The sequence below is a fragment of the Myotis davidii genome, unplaced genomic scaffold (assembly GCF_000327345.1).
Source record: "Myotis davidii unplaced genomic scaffold, ASM32734v1 scaffold123, whole genome shotgun sequence".
Taxonomy (NCBI): Eukaryota; Metazoa; Chordata; class Mammalia; order Chiroptera; family Vespertilionidae; genus Myotis; species Myotis davidii.
This window is the reverse complement of record NW_006295391.1, coordinates 3,137,926-3,149,892: the sequence shown is the minus strand read 5'-3', so window position 1 is coordinate 3,149,892 and position 11,967 is coordinate 3,137,926. Positions and strand designations below refer to the sequence as shown.

Here is an 11,967-nt window from a genome sequence, read left to right as displayed (position 1 = left end):
AGGAATCACAAAGCATGGGAGGAGAACCTGCAGATATGATGGCAGAATACTAGAGGCGGAGCCTAATGCTGCTACTACTGAAGGGAAACATGAGAATCGGTCCAGTCCCTATGACTGTTAAAGTCTAGATTCACCAATTATCCACGAAATCAGAAAATGAAACTATCGGCTATGGACAAAATAGTACTATAATCCTCTGAAATGCCTAGCTTTGCAGTTTCCAAATGATTTCTGTTTTTCCTAACATATCTCATGCATCCCTGAAGTAAAACCACATTTAGCTGGAGGTAATTTGAGAGACACTGTTCCTTAAAAGTTAAAAAAAAAAAGAAAAAAAAAGGTAGTGGGGCGGGGGGGCACATCTGTAATTTCCCAACTCTGACTTCCTCTTTTAGGTTACTTTACCTCTTATATACTCTACCTACCCCCTCTAGGGTAGGTATGTCTATGTGTCTCTACAATGATAAAGTGTTACCTAGCTCCCTAAAGACAAGAATGTTTGAATCTTAGTGCCTACTAGTATGACAGGTGGCATATAGCAATGATAATAAAAAAACTTCCAACTATTAAATATTTACATAATTCCTAGTTTACATTTATTTCTAAGCCTCACAATTACGCTAACAAGATATCATTATTCCCAGTTTACAGATGCAGAAACAGATTCAATGAAGGAAATGACTCTGATCCACTAAGCTAGAACCACCCAGGTCCACCTGAATTCAAATCCCTCATCTTCCAACTATTCTAAGAGATTAGGATCTAAATCAAGGGTTTTCCAACTGCAGGTCACAACCAACTAGTACAGTGGTTCTCAACTTTCCTAATGCCACAACCCTTTAATACAGTTCCTCATGTTGTGGTGACCCCCAACCATAAAATTATTTTCGTTGCTACTTCCTAACTGTGATTTTGCTACTGTTATGAATCGTAATGTAAATATCTGATATGCAGGATGTATTTTCATTGTTACAAATTGAACATAATTAAAGCATAATGATTAATCACTGGTGAGTATGATTCCCTCCACGTTCTGCGTGGAGTAGGGTTCGGTATCTGAAAGAGGAGCCGCACAACAAATGAGAGAAAAAGGCACGAGATAATTTTGCAATATTGGGGGACCAGGCGGCCAAGTCCCGAAGGACTTCCTTGGACGCTCAGGCCGCTCCAATCTTTTATTGATCTGGAATAACCCTTAGCATAGCCCTTAGGCAGGTGACCCCTGGCAACAGGCAGACTAGCCCATCAGCAAGGATTTACATAATAATAAATGGGGGAGTAGTTTCAGCTACCACTTTCAAGTATCCTGAACTAACCCGACTAATGAGTTTTTCGAGATACGAGGCATCTCTTGGCCGATTTTTCCTTTAAGTTGCGAGCTAAAATTCGGGTTACGAGCCAGCTTCAGATACCCCACTGCTAGTTGGCGCAGTGAACGTCACAGTGAACGTCGTATCAGCCCAGCATCACGTGTCTCACTCGTTCACTTTAATGATTTGACATACGAGTAATTTGAGTTACGAGCTCCGTCACGGAACGAATTAAACTCTTAAGTCAAGGAAGGCCCCACTGTATGTAATTATATGTGTTTTCCGATGGTCTTAGGTGACCCCTGTGAAAGGGTCGTTCGACCCCTTGAGGGGTTGCAACTCACAGGTTGAGAACCGCTGAACCAGTGGCTCATGAAATAAAGTTAGTGGGGCATATTCTTTTTGTTCATGAAATAGACAATATGAATATAGTATATCACATGAAGGGCAAATACTGTTTCACGAAATTCACAGATTTCAGTGTTAAACACACAAGGCAGCACTGTAGATTTATTTCTTACTGTGGACCATAAGCTACAGGAGTCCAAAAGCCAACAATATAAGCATTGTCTTTATTAAGGTTGTATACACTGATACAACTCGATTTTTTTTATCAATGGCCTGATGCTTTAAAACACAGGGGCAGTAAAATCCCTCACCTAATATCCTGAAAGCATTACAACATTTTAGCAACCACAAAAGTTTTAAGGTGTTAGATAAAAAGGTGTTTGGGACATAAGTACCATTTTTTTCCCCTTCCAGCAAAATGCTAAAACTACACTGCACATCCATATAAGATGGCTAAGAACAAAAATGATCTAGCCATTCTTTCACTCTCTTCCCCCAGGCTTTTACTAAGTCATTTTGAAAAATGATCCCTTTCTTTGCAATCTGAGACTAGAGATCACAACCCAATTTTATCAGTTTTCTGACCATTTTCATGAGTAAATGGACATAGGGTGCCCCCCCAAAAATGTTTACACACACTTTAGTAACTAATTATAAAGGCAATGTTTATTAAAATACATTTAATTTTCAAAATTGAGCTAGCAGCTGCTAACATATGTATACATCCTGTGTTATCCAATATAGATGCTCTCAAATAAAGATAACTTCACTCACATGTATAACCTTATATGCAAATGAAGGGGGGCACTCAGAAGATGATGGGCAGCAATGTCCCTGTGGCTGTGCATTGTTTTCTTCCACAAGAGGCCATATGCCCAGACAGCAGCAGTGACCATCATGGCAGAGAATGAAATTAAAACACTCTTTGTCTTTGTTACTAGGGGAAAAGAGAAGATTTAGTAATTCTTTTGAGGCACAAAAGGAGTCATTCATGTTGAGAGAGAGATGTGCTTGGAAACTTATCTACCTTTTAAAATCAGTCACAAATTAGTCAATTCCAGTTCAAGGCAGCCAACTGAATAAATGTATTTACCTCCTTTCTCCTATCCCTCTCTTCTCCTCCTTTCCCAAGTTCCACTGAAATGGCAGAAACAAAATTTAAAACAAAATGAAACGATAGCACTATTGTAAACCAAGAAGACATCACTGGTTGATCATAAATTTTAAACAATTCTGGGCACACAAAAAGCAGAAGAGTAGATTCACAAAGGAAAAAAGAAAAACCACATAAAGACGCCAAAGGCTTTCCAAGGACACCCTAGAGAAGTTCTAAGTTGCAATCCAACTAACCACCACTATGAGGAGGGGAAACAATTAAGGTACTTCACCAGGGCACTACATGACTGACTTTATTCTGGGCAGATGACCCCCTCCTTCTCTCACTTTGTGAAGAGATGCTGGTGGTGGCAGCTTTTGCCTTTAGGAGAAAGCCAGAGAGCTGGTCTCTTTAAAGTAGGCATTTCTACCTGGGAGCTTCCTATAAGAGCAGCCACGCCGGAGTCCATTCATAGTCTTCACTAGCTGAGTTTAGACAGAGAACCCGCAAAAGCTAGTAACCTTTGAAGTTCTAGTAAAGGTCAGAACTGTGCACCACCCAGTTAATTTAGGTAATAATAGTTGAAGCATCCCCACCTTAGTTCCCTTAATTCCTTAGATACTTATGTAGATCCCTGTTGATTATTGTTAATCAGATACTCTGCCTACTCCCAGAAATCTATTGATGAGCTAATCAGATACTTTGTCTATTCCTGGAAATTGTTTGCTGATCTGTGTGTCATTGAAACCTCCTTACCCTAAGGGCTACTCCAGATCAATAAAAGATTGGAGCAGCCTGAGCAGTGGTGGAAGTCCTTCGGGACATGCCTGCCTGGTCCCCCAATATTGCAAAATTATCTCGTGTCTTTTTCTCTCGTTTGTTGTGCGGCTCCTCTTTCAGATACTGAACTCTACTCCACGCAGAACGTGGAGGGAGTCTTACTCAACACAGCCAGGCCTGAGAGAAAAGCAGAACAGAAAGATGAAGGGCACATGAACCCTCTAATGCAGTGGTTCTTAACCTTCCTAATGCCACGACCCTTTAATACAGTTCTCATGTTGTGGTGACCCCCAATTTCATTGTTAAAAATTGAACATAATTAAAACATAGTGATTAATCACAAAAACAATATGTAATTATATATGTGCTTTCCAATGGTCTTAGGCGACCCCTGTGAAAGGGTCGTTCGCACCCCCCAAAGGGATCGCGACCCACAGGTTGAGAACCGCTGCTCTAATGCAAAGATAAAAATAGATAGGGGAGAGGGCAGGGAAAAAAGGGGAGATAGGGAGCAAACTCTAATACCAAAGGAATGAAATATGTCAAAGCACTAAAGACACCAGGACACCAGTTAGACAAGTGAGAAGGGCGCAACTTTGCCCTTGCCTCACCCACCCTCCCAAGAAGGACGTCTGATCTGCTGGTCTACACTTAATTTCACTTCAAAGACCCCATCACACCAAAACTGAAGAGAATATTACATACAGACACATTTCAATTGTCCAGGTGCATCAAACATATGGGAAACCTAACAGCATAGAGGAGGAGCAAGATGTAGAGAGAAAACAAATCAGGGGGTAAATGGGCATGACTAAACACCAAATTATTTATCTACAATGTAATTATAAACTGCGACGTCTGGAAAGATAGTGTGTTGTCATTATTCATGGCTCTCATATTTGAGAAATCTGCCTACATGCTAAAATTTATATGTAACCCCAAAATTAACACTTGTGGCACTTTTGCATCTTCAGACATGTACAGAACAGCAAAAACGGAGTTGCCTATTGTGTACATAAGACAGCACTCTGCCTTACTTCAGCTCCATACTGTAATAAATGTCCTTTGTATGGTCCCTTTAGTACCATTGTTAATCTCTGTGCTTTTTGTTGATTTCATTCTCTAAAATAGCCCCACGCATAGTGCAGAAAGGCTGCCTTTCTAGTGCTCCCTAAGCACAAGAAGGCTGTGTTGTGCATTATGGAGAAAATGTGGGAGATGGGTTTCGTTCATGTAGGAATTATAATGCTGTTGGACAGGAGTGTAATGCTAATGAATCAACAATATATAGTAAATAATGAGTCTTTAAACCAAAACACAAATCAAGTTTATTATTGATCAGCTGACAAAAATGTGACCAGAGGCTCACAGGAACCTAACCTTGTATCTCCCCTAGGAGCAACAGTTCAATATTTGCTAATTCAGTGTTCACAGAAACTTTATAAACATAATTACTGTGAATAATGAGAACTGACTATCTACAAGTTTTTAAAAAGGAGGGATATTATAGGCAAAAAGTATTAATTTATATTAATCACTCCAATTATCCTTAATGTGATTTAAAGTATTTTAATAACTAATAGTTTTGTACAGTACATGAAGGGGAGGGAGTCATTTATTTCTAAATTAAAAAATAAATATCAGCTAACCTTTACTGAATACTTATTCATCAGGCTCTATACTAAGCACTTTACTTCTTACGTGTGAACAGCACTTAGCTCAGTGTCAATAAATTATTGACTAATATTATTTATATTACTAAATTCTTACAATCACTCTGTGAGATGATGAGCAAACCTTCAAGGTAATGGATATCTGATCATGTTATCTAACCTGGTTGGGTTTGAATGCAGTGAAGACACAATTATATAAGATGAGCCTCTGGCAGTTCATTCAGGCTATGACAAAATTAAATTATCAACTCTGGTCTTCTGTAATGAAGTGCCTACTGGAAACAAGGCTTTGAGGACAATTGGAGACAGTAGTGGAGAGCTATAAAGGGCATGAGGACAAGAACAGTGGAGTGCCACGTCTATTGCTTCTAACAGCATTGGAAAGGTCGGAAAAAAGAAAGTGACATTCTTTGGGCAAATTTTTGACCCAAGGCACTGACAAAGAACAAGGCAGTTACTAAATATGACAAAATAATTCTACCCAATCTCTAGAGCAGGAATCAGCAAGCTTTTTTCTATGAAAGGCCAGACAGTAAATTTTTTCAAGGCCATAAGGTATGTATCACAGCTACCCAACTCTTGTTGTGTAGTGAGAGCAGCATAAACTATGCATAAACAAGTTAATGTGGATGTGTTCCGATAAATCCCTATATATGAAAATGTAAATTTCACATAATTCTCTTTTGTCATAGAATATTATCATTATTTTAATTTTTTTCAATTAGTGAAAAATATGTTTAGTCTGTGGGTCATAAAAAGCAAGTATAGGCCATGTTTGGCCTGCAGGCTGTCATTTGCCAACCTCCACTCTAGTGCTGTCAGGACCAAAAGGCATAGTCTGACTTTGTTGATTGCTTAATAACATCAAGTGGTACACCAAGCAAAGTTAAGGAAACAGGAACCTAGTGGTTATCAAACTGGTTTGTCTGGAAGAATCTTGAAAAGTCCCTAAAATCACATTAGGACCTCCCACCATAATCCCATATGATTTGTACCAGAGGTATAGGAAGTACAACCTGTGATCCAAATATGACCCACTGTGCTTTTGTAAATGAAGTTTTATGGAAACGCACATACTCCATTTATTTATGTACTAGAGGCCCAACACGCACAAAATCGTGCACAAGTAGCTCGCTTCCACTTGCCTCAGCAGGCCGCCCCGCCCATCAGCGCTCATAGCTCTCCGCAGCTAGTAGCTCACGCCCCGCCCACCGGGAGAGCTGCTGCTCATTTGGTCCAGATGCCATTACAGCGTCACGACCACAGGCCTTTTATGATATAAACTAGAGGCCCGGTGCACAAAAATTTGTGCACTCGAAGGGTGGGGGGAATCCCTCAGCCCAGCCTGTGCCCTCTTGAAGTCCAAGAGCACTCAGGGGATGTCCATGTGCCAGCTTAGGCCTACTCCCCAGGGAATCAGGCCTAAACGCAGAGCTCCCCCTGTGGGAGCGCACTGACCACCAGGGGACAGCTCCTGCATTGAGCGCCTGCCCCCTGGTGGTCAGTGTGTGTCATAGTGACCAGTCATTCCCAGTAGTTCTGCTGTTAGGGTCAATTTGCATATTACCCTTTTATTATATAGGATTGCCTATGGCTATTTCAGCACTGCAATGACTGTGCTAGGTTAATTTTTTTCAGAGACCGTAGAACATATAAAGCCTAAAATATTTAACACATGGCCTCCTACAAAAGGGGTTGCTGATTCCTAACCTATACAATGAACAGCTCTAGAAATGGCACACAGAGGCCAGGCAGAGGAGACATAAGCCACGAAAATAGAAAATTACAGCCTCTCAAAGTTCCCAGACCCAGAGCCTGCAGAATAAAGGTACAGCAAAGTACCCTTCAACGGCTCTGTGAGTACATCCTAAGTACTGTGATTTTCCTCTTGGCTTTCCACAAATGATCAACAGCCACTTCTCAGGGTAACCATACACTTGGGAAGGGGAAATAACCCAACCTTTTTGGGACTATAAAAGCTAACTCTTACACTAATCTCTGAGGACACAGCACCACCGCGATATATATTTCAGGATGAGGGATTATAGTAGTCAAATAATATATGAAGTTCTGGACCAAGTTCACTTATTAGAGCGGATTATTCCTCCTATCTATGGTTATTTCCCCAGATGCTAAATGTACAGTTGAAAAGAGTAGTCTCAGCTGACTACCAACTGACAAGAGTCCGTTATCAATGCCATGACAGGTGGAGCAGAGGGCAGAACTGTATCAAGGAAGGTCAGGGGGAAACCCCTGGGGCTCTCCCTCCAAATAAAATACTGCATTCCTTGGGAATTATCAAAGACAAAGAATTCAAAGATGTAAGGGTTGCAATCCCTAGCAGATATTCATTTAATACAACTGTTGGCTAAAGCAGAGCACACAAATGTTTTTAGAGAATGACAGCATTTTAAACTTAATGACTACGAGCATAGCTGATAATCCAAAATTGATCTCCTTAATGAATTACATTGTATGCAGCTATAGTTCTGGCAAATAGTTTCTATCTTTACAAAGAACTCCAGAAACAACATGCTTTCATCTGGCTTGGAGAGCAGTAACATATTCACTACATTGCCTCAAGCTAAGTCAAGTTCCTACCTTTCATATGACCTTAGTTATTTTACCACACCACTGGACACTACACTGATAATATTAAGCCAGGAAAACCTAGTGAGGGAGCAAGAGCAGTGCTCTTGCTGCCTTAAGACATGTATGCCAAAAGACAGCTAAGTCCCAAGAAAATATAGGTTCCTGCCACCACAATGAAGTTCAAGGAGCCAGTGGGGTGTGGCAAGTCAAGATAACCTCTCCAGATGAAAAACGTATCACTATATCTTGTACATTCTACAACAGAGAGAAGCAGAATGCTTGCTGGGCCTCTTTGGATGTTGGAAACAATTTGGGTGTGCTACTCTATTTCTTACTGAGTAATCTGAAATCCATCAGTTTAAGTGTGGCCCAGAAAAAGAGAAAATTCTCTTGCCAATCCAGGCTGCAGGACAAGTAGTTCTGCCACCTGACCATGATGACCATGTGATTACAATGAAGCTCAAAGTGTCAACAGATCAGTGCCATAAGAAGTCAATGACAACCCCGTCCAGGACAATCACAGCAGAGATCCCTACGAGTTTTTAGGGTGAAGTCATGCTTTATCAAACCAAGATTCTCTTTTGGAAATAATTCCTGTACCTTCTGTTTGGTAGGGAATAAACATTTAAAAACAGATAAACTATAAAACCTGACCTGCCCATCAGGAATGATCATAATCTGATCCACCAAGTCAAAGCAGATATGACAGAAACACTACATGACCAAGTGGTTATGTATGGTACACTGGAGGCCCGATGCTTCCCTCTGGCACCTGGGTCCCAGGCTTCCCTCGCAGGCCCAGTTTTGTTCGGAAGGTCATCTGGAAAAGCGTCCAGTCTAATTAGCATATTACACTTAAGGATGCAGGCTGGTTATAAGACATGAGCAGGTGGCTCACATTTTCAGTGTGCCTACTCCTGGTGCACTGCTATTTCTTCCTCAAACAAGGCCTATCACTACATAGGGCATTCTCTATGACCAGCTAACTGAGTAGAGAAAATAGTAGCTTGGATTACAGGTGTCACCGAGCAATCGATTCTTTCAACCATACCGCTCCACTGTGGAACAGTTACTAAGAAAGCTTTAAAAAGAGAACTCCTCCCACTGGTCAGTGCATCTTGTGGTCCGCACTGTCAAGAAAGGGAAACAAAGTGAGGTCCATACCAATTCTTGAAAGGGGAGTAATCATGTGGCTAGATTTCTGGTCAGGTGTTCACAGGAAAAAGGTCCAACGACTAATTTAAGGTAGAGATACGTGGATGGACCTGTTAGAATTAACCAAGGGTGAAAATATTTCTGTCCAAGGTAAAGGCTCACCAAAAAGTCTAGCTGTGGAGACTTCTAAAATTATGTGGAATCATGTGGCAGAGTAGTAAAGGGTAACAGGGGCCACATATATGATGATGGAAGATTATCAGACTTTGGGTAATGGGAGCACAGCACAATGTACAGACCATGTATTCTAGAAATGTACACTTGAAACTTGTATAATCTTATTAACCAATGTCACCTCAACAAATTTAATTTTAAAATATGTGGGTTAGCATACAAAACTTCATTATGAAATGGTCTTAGGTTCAACATTAAAGAAGGGAAGGGAAGAAAAAAATATTTATTATTTCCTTTTAAAAATAATAAACCAGTTACATGTTAACACAAATAAAGTTGTTTTTAAATAAACTGTATTTTCAAAAAACAAAAAACAAAATTCTAAGTGTTTAAGACCTGCCTTAATAGAGGAGATGAGATGAGATGAGATGAGATTAGATTAGATTACCCTGTTTCTGCATCCAATCAGATGCAATATATTATTTTGGTTGAAATATATGAAGAAAATCCAGACTCACACGGTAATGTCCAGGCATACCTCGGAAATATTACAGTTTCATTTCCAGACCACCTCAATAAAGTGTGAATCACAATAAAGTGAATCATAATCCTTTTGCTGGTGGAGGGTCTTGCCTTCACTTTGTAAAAATGCAACATCTGTGACGTGCAGTAAATAAAGTGCAATAAAATCGGGTATGCCTACAGTTGAAAAGGAAGAAACAGATCATAACTTTTTCAAATTGCTATGAATATTATTCTTTAATTATATATCAAAATTCAACAAATGACAGTGTCTTAGAGGGTCACTGAAGTGTGGAATCTTAAACCTAATCAATTAACTTTTCATACTCTTACATTAAAAATCCATTGCTCTAGCAATATGAATGTAATCTTTACCCATGCATAATCACTAGTCAACCCTAAGTATTGGTCCGTTGAGTTAGGCAGATCTCCACTTTCCCTGCAATAATGGCATCATATTCCAGCATACAGAGTGCTTCACGGAACACCGTGCTGCATCACAAAGACTTTTATAAAGATGTATACTCAGGATCAAGTTTTTTTTTTGTTGTTTTTTGGGTTTGTTTTTTTTTAATATATTTTATTGATTTTTTACAGAGAGGAAGGGAGAGAGATAGAGAGTTAAAAACATCGATGAGAGAGAAACATCAATCAGCTGCCTCCTGCACATCTCCTACTGGGGATGTGCCCGCAACCCAGGTACATGCCCTTGACCGGAATCGAACCTGGGACCTTTCGGTCCGCAGGCCGACGCTCTATCCACTGAGCCAAACCGGTTTCGGCAAGGATCAAGTTTTTAAACTAATAACTTCTACTGCTTCATCAAAGGTATTATTACTGTTTCAACAAAGATATTGTTAAATAAATATTTTTTGTTGGTTGTAAATATGTTTTGATGAAAGAACAATTTGAAGTAACTGCCGGATTTTTCCTAAGGCACCAGCAGCTTTCCCCACCATCACTTTTGAAGCACAGTGAAAAGTCAACACAGAAAAGGGGACTTAGTATTACCTCATTAAAACAGTTTTAACCCTGAAAAGATCTGAGGCTCAATAAACAATGCTTTGAGAACTGTTCTACTAGAACAAAAAGGTGTTTCTCATTCTTTTTGTTATGTTGGCTTTGGGTTGGCTCCGGGTATCTCTTTCATTCTGGGATCCTGGCAAAAGAAACACCTTTATCTGCTACCTGTTTCTCTTGTGGCAGAGGAAAATGAGCAAAAATCAACTCATGCACTGGCTCCTAAAGCTTCTGCTTAGACATGACATATAGAACTTCTCATTTCCCACTGTCCAAAGCAAGTCCCATGGCTAAGCCTGACGTCAATGGGAAGAAGGAAATACTCCTCCTATGGCCAAAGACCCTGTAGAGAAAAGCCCAGTAAAGAAGCAAATGTTTTTGAATAACATAATCTATCATAACAGCAACTATGTGTCTCCTCTTACCTCTACACCAAACTAGCATATTACACAGTGAATAAACAGCCACCTGGTAGCAAGCTGATAACATTCAGAATCTTTGTATAAGTAAGGAACTTATCTCCATAAAATAGACATGTGCCCTTTTTGTAAACAACCTTATTCTGGCTACCTTGGAAACAAATCCATTATTTATAACCTTGTTTTGAAGATTGTATAAGCTTTAGGTTCTAAGAAGCAACTCCTATGCCAACTTAGAACATAAACCTCTCATAAATTATTACTAAAGGTCCGGTGCACAAAAATTTGTGCACATGGGGGACCCCCCAGCCCGGCCTATGCCCTCTCGCAGACTGGGACTCCTTGGGGGATGACCACCTGCTGGCTTAGGCCCGCTCCCCGGGGGGGATTGGGCCTAAGCTGGCAGTCAGACATCTCTGGCAGCCTGGGAGTCCTCGGGGGATATCCACTTGCCAGCGGGGAGCAGGCCTAAGCTGCAGTCTAACATCCTTAGTGCTGCTGAGGCGGGAGAGGATCCCACCACCACAGCTGTACTGGCAGCCGGCAGCCTGGGTTGTGGCTGAGCAGAGCTCCCCCTGTGGGAGTGCACTGACCACCAGGGGGCAGCTCCTGCATTGAGCGTCTGACCCCTGGTGGTCAGTGTGTCATAGTAACCAGTCATTCCCAAGTGGTTCTGCTGTTAGGGTCAGTTTGCATATTACCCTTTTATTATATAGGAATAGAGGTCTGGTGCATCGGTGGAGGCTGGCTGGTTTCCCTGAAGGAAACCAGATCAGGGTGGGGGTCCCAATAGGGTGCCTGGCCAGCCTGGGTGAGGGGCTGATGGCTGTTTGCAGGCTGGTCAAGCCCCCCCCCCCCCGGGGGGGGCCTCTCCCCAC

The 11,967-nt window shown here is 41.0% G+C and overlaps 1 protein-coding gene across 3 annotated transcripts in view; it reads right to left on the bottom strand.

Moving 5' to 3' along the window:
• The window catches only part of TBL1XR1 (transducin (beta)-like 1 X-linked receptor 1), a 171,055-nt gene that overhangs the window by 120,874 nt on the left and 38,214 nt on the right, over positions 1–11,967 (bottom strand). Inside the window, exon 1 of one of the 3 annotated variants that reach the window (XM_015568009.1) lies at positions 9,649–9,839. The exons of the other annotated variants lie outside the window; for them this stretch is intronic. Within the exon in view, the coding sequence (XP_015423495.1) occupies positions 9,649–9,664 (16 nt within the window). The 5' untranslated portion in view covers positions 9,665–9,839. Of the gene's footprint in view, positions 1–9,648; positions 9,840–11,967 lie in introns of those variants that run through there. 3 annotated transcript variants of the gene reach the window in all.